Source organism: Hyposmocoma kahamanoa, unplaced genomic scaffold (assembly GCF_003589595.1).
Source record: "Hyposmocoma kahamanoa isolate Upper Pololo Valley unplaced genomic scaffold, ASM358959v1 102, whole genome shotgun sequence".
Taxonomy (NCBI): domain Eukaryota; kingdom Metazoa; phylum Arthropoda; class Insecta; order Lepidoptera; family Cosmopterigidae; genus Hyposmocoma; species Hyposmocoma kahamanoa.
The window spans coordinates 13,733,956-13,753,926 of NW_020653337.1; the positions used below are offsets into that span (position 1 = coordinate 13,733,956).

At 37.0% G+C, this 19,971-nt stretch overlaps 1 protein-coding gene across 5 annotated transcripts in view; it reads left to right on the forward strand.

Moving 5' to 3' along the window:
* LOC113231755 (nuclear receptor coactivator 2-like) overlaps positions 1-19,971 on the forward strand; it is a 53,883-nt gene that overhangs the window by 25,529 nt on the left and 8,383 nt on the right. The window contains exons 1-9 of one of the 5 annotated variants that reach the window (XM_026466284.1): positions 7,399-7,617; positions 13,049-13,168; positions 14,354-14,651; positions 14,918-15,201; positions 17,494-17,690; positions 17,909-18,789; positions 18,894-19,142; positions 19,228-19,595; positions 19,679-19,915. In XM_026466284.1, coding sequence (XP_026322069.1) covers positions 7,445-7,617; positions 13,049-13,168; positions 14,354-14,651; positions 14,918-15,201; positions 17,494-17,690; positions 17,909-18,789; positions 18,894-19,142; positions 19,228-19,595; positions 19,679-19,915 — 2,807 coding nt within the window. In that variant the 5' untranslated portion in view covers positions 7,399-7,444. Of the gene's footprint in view, positions 1-7,398; positions 7,618-13,048; positions 13,169-14,353; positions 14,652-14,917; positions 15,202-17,493; positions 17,691-17,908; positions 18,790-18,893; positions 19,143-19,227; positions 19,596-19,678; positions 19,916-19,971 lie in introns of those variants that run through there. The other 4 variants (XM_026466266.1, XM_026466293.1, XM_026466276.1 and 1 more) reach the window with 4 other exon arrangements.

Consider the following 19,971-nt stretch of genomic DNA (forward strand, 5'->3'; position numbering starts at 1 on the left):
GGAAATATCCTGTTTGCGTATTTGTTTTTCTAGAATACTAATATGTTTCTGAATGTAAACGTTTCGTATTTTGTTTACGATCCAAATGTAAGAAAGCCTTTGAGTGTAGAATCCTTGGCTCATATTTGTATCTATATTTTAATTCATATTGAGATTCTTTAAATAAAGATTGATATTTGTTAGAAACTTGTAGGTGTCTCAATACGACTGACTAAAATATTTTGTTTCAAACATTACTATTTAATAATTTGTAGAATGTCTGAATGAAGTAATGGAACCAGTAAGGAAACTTAACGTGGGAGTGTTAATTAATGATAGAGGAGAACTTATACACAAACTCAAAGATAAAATTTTTCAATGGGAGTTATTGTAAAAAGAGAACTCAAAATAAAATTATAACAGTTCCAGATAATTATTTAGAAATATTAGAAACAGAAGTGGAATATGCTATTAGAAATTCAAAAATCAATAAGCGCCGGGGTTGGATTATATTTATTCGGAAGTACTTCCAACCATGTCCAATGAATAGTCTTAGGTACTGAAGGAGCTATTCGATGTTTATAAGAGTGGTCGTTTCCCTGCAGACTGGCTAAAATCTGCTTTTATCACTATACCCAAAAAACCAAATGCAAAGCGCTGTGAGGATCACAGAACAATTAGTTTAATGAGCCATGTCCTGAAAGTATTCCTAAAGATCGTTCATTCTCGTATCTATCAAAAGTGCGAAAAATACATGTCAGAGACACAATTCGGTTTCGAGAACGGTTTAGGCACTAGAGACGCTCAGTTCTGTCTTAATATCTTAGTTCAAAGTTGTTTGAATATGAATATAAAAATCTATTTATGTTTTATAGACTATGACAAGGCATTTGATAGGGTTCGCCATGAACATCTGATGCAGATTCTGGAACATATTGGAATTGACAGAGACCTTAGAGTTATAATCAATCTGTACTGGGACCAGAAAGCAATGGTAAAAGTGGAAGACCAACTATCCAAAAAAACTGAAATGAAACGTGGCACAAGACAAGGGTGCATATTGTCACCTGTTTTGTTTAATGTGTATGCAGAGAGAATAATAACGTAGTCTCTACATGAAGCCGAAGAGGGTATAGTGATAAACGAAGAAGTTATTAATAATACACGCTACGCAAACGATACTATACTGATCGCGGAGAATATTGCGGACCTACAAAAACTGCTGAATCGTGTAAATGTAGCAAGTAAATAACTATGTATTAAAAATCAACACCAAAAAGACAAACTTCATGATCGTATCTAAGACCCCAGTAGCGAATGAATACTTAACTTTGGAAAATAATCCAATAGAACGCGCACACCAATTTAAATACCTCGGTAGCTACGTAAATGAACACTGGGATAGCTCACAAGAAGTTTGTACTCGCATCGAACAGGCACGAAGTGCTTTCATGAAAATTAAAAAGATTTTATGCTGTAGAAGGTACACGGTAAAAACAGATTACTTAGAAAAAGACAAAATTCTTTTTATGAATACAAATTTATTAAATCCAACAAAACGATTCTCTCCCTATAGACGCTAGAGAATAATAACTTGATAATAGTAAAAAAAGTCTCAAAGGTGTATTTTAGTTATAAGACAGAAATATTTAATCCAAGAGCAAATTAATTTACTTCAAGTCACAAAGCCACTCAACAAAATATTTATTAAGTTATTAGAAATGTCGGATTTTGACTTGAAAAAAAAGAAAGAAAAATTGACAGGTACTTAATTATTTGACTGAAGATTTATGTTTTGTAATATCAAAAAGGGTGAATTTACAGACCTCCCAACAGTGTATCTCACTGGCGTGAAAGCACGCAGTTCAGTGCCAAACCTTAAAGTAGCAGAAATAGGACGGAATCTTCTCAAATACTTGAGTACCATTCAGTGCCGTATAAATGCTACAGCGGCAGAAAGCATTAACAATTCAACTATATGAGATGATTGAAGTTAACAAAACGATAACGCGTTTCAGAGTACAACTAATGCCATCAAATGAAATCAATCACCAAATGAAATTACAGGCACATGGCACTTGTCAACTTACGGTGCGGGCGCAGTGGCAGTATCCCTCAGATCTTTGCGATTTTAAGCTCTGAGTGGCACTGCTACTGTTGACAAGTGTGATAAGCGTATAGCTTACCATCAGGCGCACGACTTGTTCGTACCATTACTTGATATTATATTATACACACAGTGGTGGTCGTTTAATTAGAAACACTTCTTATGATTGAAGGAAGTTTAACTTCAACGTACAAATGTTCGTGCAAAATATATAAATTCAATAATAAATAATCATGCAATAATATAGCCATTCAAATAAAAAATCATTAATTGCATAAAAAATAAAACATATCTTACTTTTAATTATAAAATGAGTCCTACACAATGTACGAGTATATTTTCTGTTCCTGGCCGCTTGGACGTCTAATTAGAGAAACATTTGAAAAAAGCATCTATTGCTCGTTCTTTTTTTGAAATTGAAGACTAACATTTCTTTCTTGATGTTTTCTATTAATTTGGCGGCAATTCAAAATTTGATCTGCATTTAATTTTGTTCAAAATGGGCAAAAATAAAAGTTGTGACGATTAAAAATAAAGTTTTTTCGCCTGATGACCCCAGAAGCGTCTCATCAAGACTGATACGCCGAAGATTAGTGGAAGCTAAATTGTTTGGAAGAACCTCTCGAAAGGTACCGCTTCTTACCAAGCAACATCGAGAGAAGCGATTATTATTCGCAAAAAAATATGTTAATTGGACGGTACGAAACTGGAAAAAAGTTTTATTTTCAGATGAAACGAAAATAAACATGGTAAATTCAGATGGAAAGCGCTATGTTAGACGTCCTGTAAACAGTGCTTTTAATAATAAATACACAAGGAGCATAGTCAAGCACGGTGGCGGAAACATTAAAGTTTGGGGGTGTTTTTCCGGATGTGGAGTTGGTCCCGTTCGGAAGATTGAAGGTACAATGGATCAATGGCAGTACAAAAATATCTTAGAGGACACAATGATGCCCTACTCGGACGATCATTTGCCTGTAACCTGGATCTTTCAGCATGACAATGATCCTAAACACACGGCCAATAGCGTCACATGTTTCCTTAGCGAACAGCGTATATCCGTGTTAGACTGTCCAGCAAATAGTCCGGTTTTAAACCCGATAGAAAATCTGTGGTATATTGTTGAAAAGAAAGTCTCAAACAAACGTAACACCAGTCAAAACGAATTATATGAAGCATTTGTGAAGCATGGAATTCAATCCCCTTAGAAAAATGTATGACATTGATTGAATCAATGTCACGTCGTTGCAGAGCTGTTATTGAAAATAAGGGATACGCCACTAAATATTAATTATAAATATTGGTAGGCTGTGGATGGTAGTTATTTCGTAAATAAAAATACAAATTGCTAATAATTAAAAAAAAATTGTTTTTTTACACTTTTTTGTTGTTGTTTCTAATTAATTGTCTATTATTGTTAATACCTTAAAACTGTTTAAGTGCTTGTCCGTAGTGTAATATGGAAACTGCACTTGTGTAGTGGGATTTATATTGTTTTTCTAATAAATAATAAATCGTTGAACCTATTGTTGTCCTATTTATTGTTTAATTTGAAAATAAAAACGATTGCGGTGAAGTTTCTTACATAATGTCAAGGACCGTTTGTAGTGTTTCTAATTATACGACCACCACTGTATATATATATATATAATGTATATATATATTATTCAAATCGTGTTTTAATATTTGGTTTCACGTCCGTTAATTTACCAATTGCTCATGGTGTGGTTTCATTTTCATAGTTTCTGCTTTCTTTAATTCTGTTTGAAATACAGATAGTAAAATCTGTATTTTAAATTGATATAAATATGTGTTACGTTTTTTGCTACCAGATAGGTATAATTAAAATCACTTATACACAAAAGCAAACGTGATGTAACACTGGTACGAGCCACTTGATCCCCAACCAATATGTTATGCCATTTATATTCTCATTAGTTGTTTCATTTGATCAGATTACTAACGCTCCCCCGAGCCACCAGCTCATCATTTCTCGTCAACATGGTATTAGTAGAGTTTCATTTAAAACTAACGGAGCGTAAATAAGTTCGCTCAAATACGTAAAGGAAAAGGTTATCCAACCGCATCGACCCAATCAAGGAATTTATTAAAATTTGAGAATGACGTCTTTGCATAAAATATATAATTAGTAGTAGTTGATTTGTGTTTATGCATTAAGAAGAAAACATTCTTTGGACATAAAAGTTTAAAGAGTATCTGGTATTGTACAGTGGCAAGTTTTTTTTTATTTGTTATAAAGCAAAACAAAACCTTTTAACTAATAACAATCTAGCCTTTTTACCAGACGAATAAGTAATTTTCTAAAATCAATGTAACATACATATATATAGAAATTGTCCATCGACAAATATCTTTTAATATTAGTTAAGGAGTTCATGTGTTCATAGTCTTATTAACACTGGCACTAATATTTATTTTATCCACTATTTAACTACACTTACTCGAAAGATTTAGTTTATTCTAGTCTACGCACTATATTTGTATTGTCTAGTAGCTGTTAACGTCTTATGTTCCTGTGATGATGAAGTCTATGTTCTTGAGCTTCGGCGTACTTTTTTATCATTTTATCTACGGGCTCTATATCTAAATTGCGATGTAGATCCTCATTTCTTATATACCAAGGAGCACCCACTATGGTCCTCAATATTTTATTTTGGAAGCGTTGTATTATCTGTATATTGCTTTTAGCGGCTCAGCCCCAGAGCTGGATACCATAGGTCCGCACTAGCTTAAGGACATAATAATAATAATAATAAGTCTAAAATAGATAAAAAATAATAATATTTTATTGCACACAGATAGCGAAGAACATTTGTCAAATAGTCAATACATTCTCTTGAAACGAGCGTCGAGTTCTTATTTTTTTCTCGATGTGAGCTTTCCAGCGTAACTACACGTCGAGGGTCATACCAAGATATTTGGGTACCTGTTTGCTTTCAACGTATAGCACACAGTAGCACTGGTTTGGTTTCATTTAGTTTATTCGCCACTTCTTGGTCCACTCATGGAATTGGTTAATGACTTTTTGAGCTTTACTGGCCGCTTCCTTGTGGTTGTTTCCTACAGTCATAATTGCTTTGTCATCCGCAAAAGTAGCAATGGAATTGTCATTTGGTTCTGGTATATTGCTAAAATATATTGCTATAAAAGGTAGAGAATTGAGCCCAAGACATTTCATTGTGGTACTCCAGCTTTTATTTCTTTTAGCTCTGAATATGCGCCTTGTCTGATTCTGAAGTATCTACTGCTTAAATAGGATTCAAGGTCTGGGTATTGGTATGGAACTACATTTCTTAACTTATGAATTAATTAATAAGTGGCAAATTGGAGCGTTTAATAAAATCTTCCACAGTGTTAGATATTAATTGAAGGTCAAAATTTTACATATTTCCTTTTGTTATTTTCTTTACGGCAACATCGCATAAAGTGAATCTTAAAACATCCACTGAAGTTAGAGTACACTATAATAATAACAACGCACACACTCAACATAGCTCTGCACTAGGCACATAGACAACCACAAATTACACCCAAACTCACGAGAGAAATAAATGTAGGCCATACAAATATTTCTCCCGGCCCGGGAATCGAACCTGGGACCTCTGCGTGGCAGTCCGGTATGGTAACCGTTCGGCCACGGATGCAGTTAGAATTATAAAGGAAACAAACAATTTCGATTAGCAATTTAGTGTTAGAGAGTCTTTTGTCATAGTGGAAAATCCCAAAAACATACTCAGCTTTGAATAATTAATTCGTTGAAAGAATATGATTTAATTTTCTCATGTGAGTTACGTTAGTAGGTCAATGTCGGCGCGCGTTAAACTAACGTGTCATACGGTACCTGTTTCCACCGATATTTGTCGAATAATTTTCATTGGAAGTGCGTTGAGACAAGTGCAGTGCGTCTATTTGGCAGGTAAATGCATTACGCGCATTAGGTCATAAATAGGTGATTAAAATAAAGACACCGGCAAAGCGGAATTAGAATGAAGTGCGCGCAGCGACTCGCCGCGGCCGTGTGCCACGTCATTGCCGTGACCCACTGACATAGTTCCGCGGGGCCGCCTGCACCGATATCTGCACGCTTTGCGCCGCGTTCTTCCTCTACTGCCCCTTTTCTGCTTTTGCCAATAAATGTTTATATATGGTAACACTTATTTACCTTCATATCCCCTCTGTCAATTGTTATGTTAAATTGTGCCGCAAGTATGACAAGCCTCACCCAGCCTTATTTACAGAGAATATTTCATAAAAATATTAAGTGTGAACTCAATTAAAATTTTGTATTTAACCTAGCATCAGTATTGATCCGTTTAATGCGCTATTTAACAATGAAAAAATTGTGTCTTCAACTTATGCAATAAGTGACCTTGTTATCTAAATGGTGCACTTGACACGATTGCTGTTGCATTTCACTTTCATATAGGTACGGGCCACTCAGCCAGAGTAGCACATAGTGATACTATTCGCATTTATGTACAAAAATGGTACATTTATAATATCGTGTGTCGCAATGTAAGCAACTCAACATTTATACTAAACAATAAAAAATTATGTAGAGCTCAATTTTAAGTGCTCTACCCCATTTACTTACCATATATTTTCAGTTTAAATGTTTAGTTATGTATAGTAACAATTACAACTATTTAGTATTGACTATTTTTATTAAATTTCTTAGGTGTTTCAGACATAAGTACAGGTGGTAAAATAAAACAATGTAAATTTTGGTCTATATTATTGAATCATATTAATTCGTGTATGATCGGAATCATTCGACTGCGAAGTTTATGAATGTCGTCTCCGTGAGCGAGATCGCTAGAGTTTGCCAAGATAAGAGAATCGTGGGTGTGACTGCAGTAGATATATTGCTCAGTCAATCCGTCTCTCTGGTTTCACCCGGTGTTTGCAGCCGTCAGTGCCTCGCGTCGTGTCGCGCCGCTGTGTTGATAATTTGTGAAGCGGGGAAAGAAAAGGATGTATGTATATGTATGTCTCGTCTTTCAGTTGACTTTCATCGTCGTTTTGTAGCGAACGTTTCGCACGGATATCGATAGGAAATTGCACTATCGCTACGTAATAAAGTTATTGCATGTTTTCGTCGACGAACAATTTAAGACGTAATAGAAACTATAGTAAGTGATTCGATCTCGGTGATTTAAACAAAAATTGCGGTGCTAGATTATTCTACAATAAAAAAAAAATAGCGCGTCGCGGCAAGCGTGGCGCAATGCAGTGTGTCTTTGGATGCGGCTTGAAGCCTTGTGGTTTTGATCTGATCCAAGGAGATTTACGTCTCCAAATAGGTGACAGTGAACATTCGTGCATTGTTCTTTAACTATGTTACCGATGGTGCAGTCGGAACCCCTGCTCTTTAACTGCGGGGGTCAGTCTGTCGACGAAGCAGCTTCTCCGTCGGATACATTGCTTCCCTCGCTCACACCAGAACCATCAGTGGGTGAAATAGTAGACATCTTCTTTGATGTTGATGTTGCTGTCAACACATATCCAAGGTAATATTGCCTTTGCCTTATAAACATGTTTTTTATAGTACATAGAACATTTTTAATTCATATTTTTGTGATTACAATGCATCAATGTACCAGTATTTGATTGCCAATATTGAAATAACGAAACTGCATTGAAAACAAACGCGCAACAATGACACATATCGTTATTATATAGTCGTGGAATGATATAGGTCACTTGAATGTGGATAATATTGATAATGAAGTACTATTGACTATAATAACGAAGTTAAAGAACACTGAACGAGGCTTATCAGAGAGTGTTTGTTTAAAATCGGCACACTGGTAAGCAGCTCTTAGGTTAACATTTCTGATTTCTAAAATTATTATGCCCATTAATAACACTAATCCATATAATAGGCCATCTTGTATGACGACTACATTTTTATGCAAAATTGTTATTTACGTCTACATATTGAATAAATTAATAAACATGTAATTATAACAATTCTGCTAAATATTGAATACGATAGTCGTATATACTTTTAATCATAAGATTTATATTACGACTAGCTACATATTTTGAAAGTTACTATTCAGAAATCATCACGAAAAGATTTTGGTCGATTAAATGAACGAAGTAAACAGTTCTTTGTCCCGGCTAACACCGTTCTGGTGTCTCGTTTTTGCCTGAAAACAAATAACCAAAGTGTTATATTACGGCTCATTTAGCTTAGTAAACACTACAAAATGAGATGTCCACGTTTGTGAATTCGTTAATATTTTTAAAAATTATATGCTTATGTGTCATCATCATCAATATAAGTTCGCAATCGCATTAATTACACCAATAAATTATATATTTTTTTAAATGTTGGATTTACTTGTTTTAATTTGATGTGAGACTCACAGTATTGTAGGTACTTGATTACATAATGTAACATCACTGGCTTCAATTTCTTGATTAGTTACGAATTCGCGATAAATCGTATTTGTAAATTACCATTAAAATTCTTTTACTGTATTTAAATATATCGCGAGGTTTCATGAAATTACGGCGTTGAAGTCGTTCGGTACCTCGTTCGCAAGCCCGGTCATTGCTACGACTACACGTGTATTGATCGTTTCTGTAAAGCTTTATTCAGCACTTGATAAATGTGTTTTTACTTCAGCAAGAACTTTTACGTTTTGTATTCTACTATATGATCATAGTTATCTATATTCTAATCGTGTCATTCTCATCATCATCGTCTAACGTGTCATATACAAAGCCTGTTTTAATAAATACGTAATGGTAATACATATCGAGAAATTTAAAATTTGATAGCCATTAAATTGTAGTATTAAGTTTTATGTGATCCATGATACCTGTATGCTAAAATGAGGTTAAGTTATGCAATGGGATTTGGTCTCTACCATGACTGGTCACCGGATACGTTCGTGCATTTCGGAGATTCCGATTACTAGATTGACTATAATTATTTTCTACTTCCATGTATCCTCACGAAACAAACACTATAGATTCGGTTAGCTCTCTTACCAGCTTTTGTTCAGTTTGGAAAAATAATAGAATTTAACTATACGTAGTTTTTTTATGTAATGTAACGTCGTAGACACAATAAAAAAAGATGTGAAATTGATGCCAAGTCGCGTGGTTCTTAGCCATGAAATCTCGAGTAAAAAAATATATTACGTTATCGTTTGGAAAGATAAATGAAGATTTTAATACTTTAGCCTTAAAAAGTGCGAACACGAACGAGCAATCTAAAATTACAAATGTCATTTTATACATAACACCGTGATCTCATATGGCCATCTAAGTAATGGTTTTGGGTATCGATTGTGAAGATCTTAATTCTTTCTTTTGCCACAATTTAATTCAATTCTTTCTTATGTAGAGGTATTCAAATATACAAATACTCGGGAGTAGGAAAATCGACAATACTAGCGGAAAATGAAGGTTTTGGTTTTAAGCCATAAAACTGAGACATCAATCATAATACAGCGTACAAACGACAGCTTTTTTCTCAGAGAGCTTTAAATAACAAAGATCTGAAGGACACTGCCACTGGGCCATTGGAATATTTCACCAACACCCTTACCCTTCAAAACCGGAACACTAGTAATGCTCACGTTACCACTTGGTGACATAAATAGGTAAGGTGGCTGTACTTCCCTGGACGAACTCTTTCACAAGGAGCTTTACTGCTACTAAAAAGAGCCTAATTATGTTATAGTATGTATTAGTCGTAATTCCTCTCCTGACAGACTCGTAATTATTATTAGGCGAATTTTCCAGGACAACTTATATTCAGTTTACCACTTCACATCTGGAGCCGTTAGCCGTTAGTCCTTTCAAACTCATTATATCAATAACATACGAGAAAACATTCTCGTATGTTATTGATACTTACTGCATTTGAAAGTTATTTAGCGTCGTACGTCTTACTATAAAAATATAAAATAAAAATGCCAGAGACGGCATTTAGCGAGGAAAGATACGATATGACGCTGAACCTACTTGAGTTTACGCTGTCGGTCGTCGCTTCAGGCCGCATGCTGTTTGGACCGCAAACGGAATACAAACAGTAGAAATAATCAACAAAATTGTTTCTAATTCTTGAAGCCTCCAAAGGAAGTATATATTATTTATTTTCACTATCATCTAATTGAAAATCGCAGAAAAATGACAGATAATGTTTTATTAAAAATGTTGTACGAGATAAATGCTGGTGATTTTTTAAATTATTATTTACCAGGAACATTATGTAATTTACATAAAGTACATTAATTTTTGTACTTTGTTTATTTGTGTACTGTACGTAACACACGCACAAATTGCAACATTTGCGTCTGCTTTTAACATGGACAGAACAATAAGCCTTTAAAAAAATTCTCTTTGCGAACACAACAAATTAACGGTCCGATCGCGACGTGATCCAAAACGACGAAAGACCCTAGGTCATGATATTGGACTGTTTCTTTTGTATTTAAGTAACTATTGTTAGTAGCAGTAGAGCTCCTTGTGAAAGAATTTGTCAAGGGATATACTGCTACCTTACCTATTTCTGCCACCAAGCAGTAATGTGAACATTATTGCGTTTCGGTTTTGAAAGGTAAGGGTGCTGGTGAAATTGTAGGCGCATGGGACTTTTCAACTTATGTTTCAGGGCGACGGGCGCAGTGGCAGAGCCCATCAGATCTTTTCGATTTAAAGTTTTGAGGGCACTGCAACTGTTACGGACAGGCATGTCGCTTACCACCAGTCACTTGTATTTGTAAAACCTTACAAATATCAAATTAGGGAGTCCATCTAGGGCACCCAGAACACCTAGACCAATTTGTCCATGGTTCTTAATAGCACCAATTCAGAAAAGTTCTTTTGAAAATTGGTGCTGTTGGGACTTTTAATCGACTTTTATGATACCAATGGATGGGACGAACAAGTCCTATGCCTGGTGGTAAGAGACACGCCTGATCATAGCAGTTGCAGTGCTACTCAGAGCTTTAAATCACAAAGATCTGAGCGGCACTGCCTCTGCACTCGTCGCCCTGAGACATAAGTTGATAAGTCCCACGTACCTGCAATATCACCAGCACCCTTACCCGTCAAAACCGGAGTAAAACTCACATTACTGCTTGGTGACAGAAATAGGTAAGGTGGCAGTACTTCCCTGGACGAACTCTTTCACAAGGAGCTCTATTAAAGTACTACTAACTGCTGGGTTACCGAGGTCGTGCGTACTTTGTGGGTTTTAAATATCTCCGACGTGGTTTCTGCTCAGTTGCTTTTATTTAACACTGGGTAGGACATTACCAACTTTACTGTAGTTTATTGAAGCTAATTAATGGATAGCTCGCTTACCATCGGCACTCGGCAGAAACCGACTAACTGAAATGATGATAAAATGTCTACAAATCTAGTTGACATTTGGTCTTGCAAATGCATGTAAGTTTTAAGGTTATACCTAATTAGTCAAACGTTTTGGGATATATAAATTCATAAAAATAAGAGCTTACATTTCTTTTTATTTACCATTATCTATTTTATAAATAACGCATTCTGACCTACGACAACTGATCATTAATATTGCTTTAAGTATGTTAGTATACATATCCTTACAACGTAGCTACTTTTAATTTAGCTATTATGTAAATTATCTTTTTACCAAACATGTAATGAAATAATGTTTACCATGAATTACATAATTGCCAGCTAATCCTTTTTAGGTACCACGTTATTTAGACTTATCATTGCTAGAATAACTTGCGATATAAAGTTATCTACGAATGTTTATATGTTACAACAAGCTCAATGTTACGTTAAATGAATCGACTTCCTTCCCCCAAGCATAAGTATAGGTACACGCGTTGAGAATTGTCGCGAATGACGAATACCTGTTGAGTAACGCTTGGAAAAACGAAACCTTCGTCCGCAAAACGTTTACAAATTACAATGCCAACTTTCACCCAATCGATTTCAAACGTTAAGCTACGCTTAAAACCTTTTGTGTTTACATTATCTAAAATTTGCAAACAACATTGAAATAGTGCTAATTGATCGTCTTTGAAATAAAATTTTCAACGTACTGATATTATTTAAACTAGAAATATTAAGTAATTGAAATAACATCCGGATAGAGTTTTCGACCCTAGTCTAAAAGGAGGCTTTAAATGTTGGAGAATTATATTTATTATACTATTTCTGGTCACGCTTATGGCGCGTTGTTGTTATTCCGAACATTATTATTTCAAGGTTGCGCGGTCGTCGCAGTGAGGTTGCGTAGTGGGGCTCCTCGGTAGGGTTCGTTCCACTGGTATCTCTGTCCCTCTTTCGCATTAAGCTTCAGTCTGCTTTGTACTTGGCGTTTGATATGAGTCGTGTCGATCTCGGCACTATTCCTTGATATCTCTATTCTGTTATAACGATCATCCACATGCTATTCTATGTTTTGGTTGTTTATATACTTACCTAACACCTATAACAAAAACCTGATCCAATATAGCTTACCAGTTTACTTCACACAGACAATGACTCATACATTTGCACAATAATTATAAATGATTGGGGAATCGTTAAGATAGTATTGGCAATGAACGTTTTTTTTATTATCAAGTACTTAGTGTAGGTAGAACTACTGTTAGTTTGGGTATAGTGAGTTTGAGAAAAACTACATTTAGACTTTATTGTACTTCTTAGGGTTTATTGAAACTATTTTAAAGTATTTATGTATATTATTTGATGACAATTATTGTGTATCTATTACTTATTATTACTTGTATACTTGTAGGGTGCTTTATTGTTAAAAGTTTTTTGAAAGTCATGTTTGATAACAGTTGCCATTTCTTTGCGTAACTTACCTATGCGGAAAATCGAAAAAGACTTATACATAATTTTTTTTTCATAAATTCACCAAATATCATATTATAATAAATATTCTTCTGTAATAAACGGTTATTTTTACTGCTCCTGTAGACTTGAATCCTGTGACCTCCAACTGGGAGACACATGGAGGGGGATGCAAGACAAGATGAGCGTGACAGCGTCGGCTAAGAAGATAAGAAAAAAGCCAGACAATAAGCCACAATCGCAAATGTATGTATTTCATATTTAAAGAGGCTTACACGTTTAGATAAATGAGCTCTACTATTTTTATCTGTTTCCAAGAAATTATCGTATATACCTCAGTATGGATAGACAACATACGGCTCTTAATTGAATGTATAATATTGAAAAATAGGTTTTTGTCGAAATAAAAAACTACACAAGTATATATACAATAGAAACTATTTTCATAAGTGTTTTAAGATTAAAATTATAGGCATTTTATATATCTCAATAAGCGATCCCACGTCACATTATCAGGAGCATATTTTATACAGCTCGTGTTATAATTAATAGGGACACGTGACATAAAACATACATTGGCGAGTACACCTACATCGTGAATGGTTATAATTTAAACAATCGATGATGTTCGCAACAAATCACACAACAACAACGCTTTGTTGTAACCACGTGTGCTTCTGTATAACCTTGTTTTGCAAATTGCATTGTTCATAAACTAATGCCCAGGAGGCTGTTTAAAGTTTGGGTTTTTAGTTAAATTACGAATGCGTATTCTAAAATATAATAGTTGTAGTGCTATTGCATTATGAATGTATAATGTAAATGTGACTGGCTTGTTCGATTAGCTATAATTTTTGTTACTTTTTTAATTTGTAATTTCTCGTATTGTACTCCCACTGTACTCGTTAAATAGCAGAACCTGCTCTAAAATTACTAACCGGAAAATTCGATACTGGCGGAATCTAAAAAGGGCACCGCTAATAAGCCAAGAGAAGAAGAAGAATAGTTAATCTGTGAAAAATGTTTGATTTTAGTGCGTTGTGACAAAGACTCCTAGCTAGAGTAATTAAATGACTCAAAGCATGACAAATCATTTGCCATGTCTGTCGTGTCCGCTTAATTTGTCTGTAACATAAATGGACATGGATATGGTGCCTTATGATTACAATGTGGAGGTAACAAAGAAGTGTAGGTAATTTCATTGTCCACCAAGCCTCTTTTCTAGAAAGTCGAAATATCAACAATTACTGCTTACGATAAGTTTTTATCGTCTGCTCCGAGTCTTGTCTTTTTATTCTTTTTTATCGCAAGCTTCGATTTGATTCCGTATATTTTTGAGATTTCGAACTTACATAAACATTTTATTTCTTTAAATATTTTTAGTAGATTGGCAATGTAACCATTTAGCTCATTAAAGAATTCTAATTTCAGAAATAAGTGTAATAACGAGAAGAAACGTCGGGAACTCGAGAACGATACCATAAACCAGCTCGAAGAGCTCCTTGTTACTTGTCTTGCTGAAGTAAAGCAGCCAGACAAGAACGGTATAGTTCGGGAGGCTACTCTACAGATTCAGGAAGTTCTGAGGCGGCGACAAGATTGCCCCGACGAGTGCCCCCAGCGCATCGCGCGGTGCCTGTCGCCTGTGCAGGCTGGTGAGGTCAGCTCCACGCAACCCCAGCCACCTCCAGTTGGCCTGCACTATTCTGAGCTCGCCACTCTAATAGAGGTAACTTTAATTTTTATTTTTGTATTTTATATTTGAGTACAAACGCTTTGAACATTCATGACTCAAGAACACTGTTTAGTATTAAGTACAAAATTTCAACATATATATTTTAACAACATATCTTTATCTAGTATTTTTGCATTCAACTAAACAATGAATCTAAATAATTATGATTTGCTTTAGTGATATTTTTAATTCCTAAATTAAATCGAATTACTTGCACATTGTGAAACTAACATTTTGAGGAAACGTTTTTTCGTTTTCAGGCACTTAAACACTATACTGGTAACTTTGGATGGATTTTATTGGAAATAAATTCAAGAGGCGAAATTGAATGTGTCACGGAGAACATAAAGGAACTGGTTCGAAAAGAAAGAACTGAGTTGTACAAAACATCGATTTTCGACCTTCTGCATATTGAAGATCATACGAAATTGAGGCCCTTGTTGCGGGATATTCAAACGTACGGTTGGGGTGCGGGAGACACAGATAAATATCAAGTCATTCAAGTCCGACTCCTGGAGAATCCGGATGGGACCGACGATTCTGGGTTAGTAGATCATTAAAAATTGTTTAAATTCAGACATAGAAAGTCTTTTTCATAAATGACTATTGAAAAATTAAAATCTATATCAACGCGTTTTTTCTTAAATGATTCTTCAATTTCACCAAATTTCGCAATGACAGCGACGAGTCAGAAAACTATCCATTGTTGGCTGCCTATTGACATGTTGGCATATTTTGCGATTTTATTATGATAGGCAATCGTGACGAACGAACGATAAGAGGGCGATTACACGTAAAACAGTGAACTCAAAAGTTTCTTTATAAATATAATAATTTTATTTTTGTTTTACATTTATAAATAAATAAATAAATAAATAACGCACACACTCAACATAGCCCCGCACTAGGGAAACCCTGTGTCGCGGGTGCCATGGACACACACATAGACAACCACAAATTACACCCAAACTCACGAGAGAAATAAATGTAGGCCATACAAACATTTCTCCCGGCCCGGGAATCGAACCTGGGACCTCTGCGTGGCAGTCCGGCATGGTAACCGTTCGGCCACGGAGGCAGTTTTGTCATCATCACGTCGCATTGACTGCATGCAGAATACAATAATTACGAGTACAGACTGTGTATTGTAGTACTTTAAAATACAACACCAACTCTATAGTTATCATTATTATTGTTTGATTGGTGTAGTATAGTGTCAACAGTGAATTAGGCAACCATACGGTTAGTGAAACATTCCAAGGAGAATAATCATCTCTTCAATTTATAAAGCATGCAATTTGAAATTAGAACTTGGGAATTATATTATGCCTTTAAATTATAAGTAAATGCCTAAACATTCGACATTCAAAGCCATATGATTGAACTTTAGGGGATGGAAAAAATAAAGGAAAGGAGCTGCCTTATCTACGGAATAAACGTCCCTACCTAAACCAAAAATATTCACCACAAATGGCGGATTTAGTGTTGCACCATAATCATATATAAGTCAATATCGACATGCAAATGTATGGCTTGAATGTTGAAACTGTTGTTACTGTGTTTTATGTTTGCAAATTTGTGTAGTTTACTGTAATCAAAGTATGATTAATACTAGGCTATTATTACTATGCAAGTAAGGAGCTATTTCAATCAAAATTAAATATATAGTTATTTACCAATAAATGTAACGATGGAATTGCATTAGCATGTAATCTAGTTACATTCAAAGTTCTATTTAAATTTGAATGGAGCGAACAAACGAAGATGGTATTTGATCCAATGTGTATGTTCGGCAGTCCTATAATTTCCAACCATTCTTCTTTCTTTTTCATTTGTAGGTAAACTTTAAAAATAATAATAATGAAATAATAAAAACCTCGTAGTGAATTGTTTCAAAAAAAGAATATCGATAATATGTCTGCTTACAAGAACAACACTATCTTAAAATAATCGTTATCAACAATCATCAAAGTATACTAACAAACAGGCAATCTAAAGTAACCAAAGCAAAATTCGGCAAGACTTATGAATAAACTACTTAAATGAGTAATTACATGAGATATTTCGGCTATTGTGTGATTTATAGGCAGAAAAATAACACATGCCGGTGTAATGTAATATTCGGTTGATTTCCGCTTTTTCTACTGCCGGACCCCTTAATGCTGCAGCGACGCATTTTTATCAATACTTAATTGTTCTCACTGTTAATATTTTTGTCCATTTCGTTACAATTCATGCGAATAATTCACTAAAACATTTGGCCAAACATTGTTTTGACATTTGATGTTCTACTTCCCTTTGACAACCGGATACGGATGTCAAAGGGTACTCCAAAAATGGTAAAATGAAGACAGTTGGTATTTAAGATGACGTTACGTAATTTCGATTCCCGTGTTTAACATAAATCAATGTAGTGCTATCTCTTTTGGCTTACGACGGCACGCAGTAGTTAAACAAAGACAATAAAATGTTTTCACCGTCTAAATGCATCATATATATATATATATATATATATATATATATATATATATACATATATGATGCATTTATATTTTATATATATATAACGTCTGATTTATATACGTCAATATAACATGTCCTTTGGTTTCCATAGTCTAAGTATTGAACATAAAACAGTTCGTTCCTACTGCTTTCTATTTATTGCATATTTATGGTATTCAAATAGCAAACCATCACACAGTCCACTTGACACAAAGCCGTAACCTTCGCATATAGACATTTGTGATACTAAGGAAATGTTCTCTACACGAACGAACTATACAGTTATGTAGTAGCTCATGTAAATTATAAAGTAAATGATTAATTTGGTGTTCAGGTACGTGGAAGCAGTGATCCACGCTGCGCCGGTGCGCGGTTCGTCGGCGGAGGAGGCCGGCTCCGTCATGTGCGTCATCCGGCGCTGCGAGGACGTGTCGGCCGCTCTCCTTCCCGTCGACAGTGGCCCGCCAGCCATCGCCCCCAAGCAGGCTGACCACTTTGTGTTTCGCCTAGACTGCAACTTCACTGTCCTCAGTACGTACATATGATGATGACGTTCACGGAGGCATGATTGAGGAATTTCAAACAATTCAATCCTTTTGACTAATATGCTGGTCTTTACCAGGTTTAAGAATTAATTTATTTGATTTAGTAGGCTATTTTTGCTTATATTTTATTCAAATTTCGTGATTGTTCTGTACAAGTCTGAGATAAATTAGGCTTCATGTAATAAGAAACTTGTTTTGTTCCAGCTTGTGATTTGAATAGTGTGGAAAGTTATAAAAACTGTCTTTTATCTCTTGTGGGTACTCGTTATTTGGACCTAGTCGAACCTGGTGATCGTACACACGTAGAAGCGCATCTTCGCGAGACAACGTGCCACCCTGCGCCGCCTGCGGTCAGTGATCCTTTTAGATTGCGCATCGCGCCGGACAAACCTTGGATACGAGTGAATACGCGCTCTCGGCTTTTTCGTGCTAAGCCCACCTCTGGTGAGCCGGATTTTATAATGTCGACGCATTCCGTGCTGGGTGACGACGAAGGTGATATGCTTGAAGCGAGTGCCCCGCGCCCGCCCGTCGGCGGCCCGCTGATGACGTCTGTCGCCAACGGAGAGTCCTCGTGTGAGCAGCGTTACATGAGTTCGACTGAAGGGCCGTTCTCCATCAATGATTTTGACTTGGATCAATGGTCACCACCGTTCCAACTGGGCGAAATGTCCAGCGAAGATTCGAAGGACCGTAAAGAATCGATTGAACTTCCGGTGCCGCGAGCGCCATCGACGCCTGTCGAGGCGCCACCGCCGCCCACCCCGCCCGTCGAGGAGCCTAACCGGCTCCGTATTCTGCTCAGCAAGAAATCGGACAACAACATTCTGAAGGATCTCCTCAAGCAGGAGGATGAGGAGGCGACGTCGAGTGAGACGTCTGCGCCGCATACGCCTCATACGCCCCACACGCCGCACACGCCGCATACGCCGCACACGCCGGCTGCTGCGCTGTCTCCGCTGCAATCCGCGCAGGGCCACGCGCGCCCGCCGCCGCATCCGCCGCACCCACCGCACCCACCTCATCCTCCGCACACGCAGCATGTGTCGCACATGCAGCAACCTCACCATAATAATATATTGAGGGTAATTTCGTTGTTTAGAACTATTACAAATCAAAGTATGTGCGTAAAACAAGTGTAATTTGATTTCATTTCGCCAATGTTTGATATTTCAACATTTTGTTTTAGACACTCATTGGTAAATCCGATGAGGAAAATGAAGAAAATAGAAGAACTGTGGAGGGGTGCAGTACATCACAACCTAGCGTCTTGTCTCAGTTGCTGTTAAACACTAACGGACCATCGAATCCAAACCGCGGTCAGGATCATACCGATAACTACCTCGAACGCATGACCAATGCGGGCATAAAACGCAAATTCGAAGACCCAAAGGGGGCGCCCGGCAGTGTTAAAAGGGCTACGCCTGAAAATCAGCAGGTACTGTAATGTACATTTCGGTTTTGAATATGTTTAATCTATATGGAAAACTAAAATATTATGGAATGTTTTTTCTATATATTAGGTGACATCGACCGCCGTGTCCTCCATGGCTGGACAGATGGTGGCGTCGTCAGCACTGACATCGACCGCTAGCAGCCCATCGATGAGTAACGCAGGCATGAGCTCTTTGTGCCAGAAGAACCAAATATTGGTGTCGCTATTGAAGCGACAGCAGGCATTGCCTGTGCCCCCGCCCCCGCCCCAACCCCAAGCAAACCCTGTGATGCGCGCGTTCGCGCCGGGGGCGCCACGTCCCGCCTTGTCACACGCGCCCCATACACCCCACCCACAGCATCCGCAACATCAACAACATCCGCAGCACCCGCAGCATCCACAGCACTCCGCGCAACGGCACCACCAGGCTGCAATTTCTAGTATTCTCACTGCGCAGTAAGTACAGTTGCATAATTTGAATGGTTCATATTGTATTGGAGAATTGTAAAATATCTATAATATGTATCGTTACATAACAGTAGTAGAGCCAGCAACGTGAACGGCGGGCCCGGTGTGGTATCGACAGTGGCCGGTGGCGCGGGCGGTGCGGAATGCGCCACGGCAAGCATGCACGGCACGCAGAGCCACTTGCAGATGGTGCTGCAGGGCGGTGCGCGGGGCGCCTACCCGCCGCCCTCATCGGCGACCGCCCCCGCGCCTGCGCCCCTGCACTACGCCAACACCGCGCCGCACCACGTCTACAACAATCAGCCGCCGTGAGTACTCTCTTCCGGCTCTGTTGTTGGCAGTCGTGATTTTATAGCGGATTCTA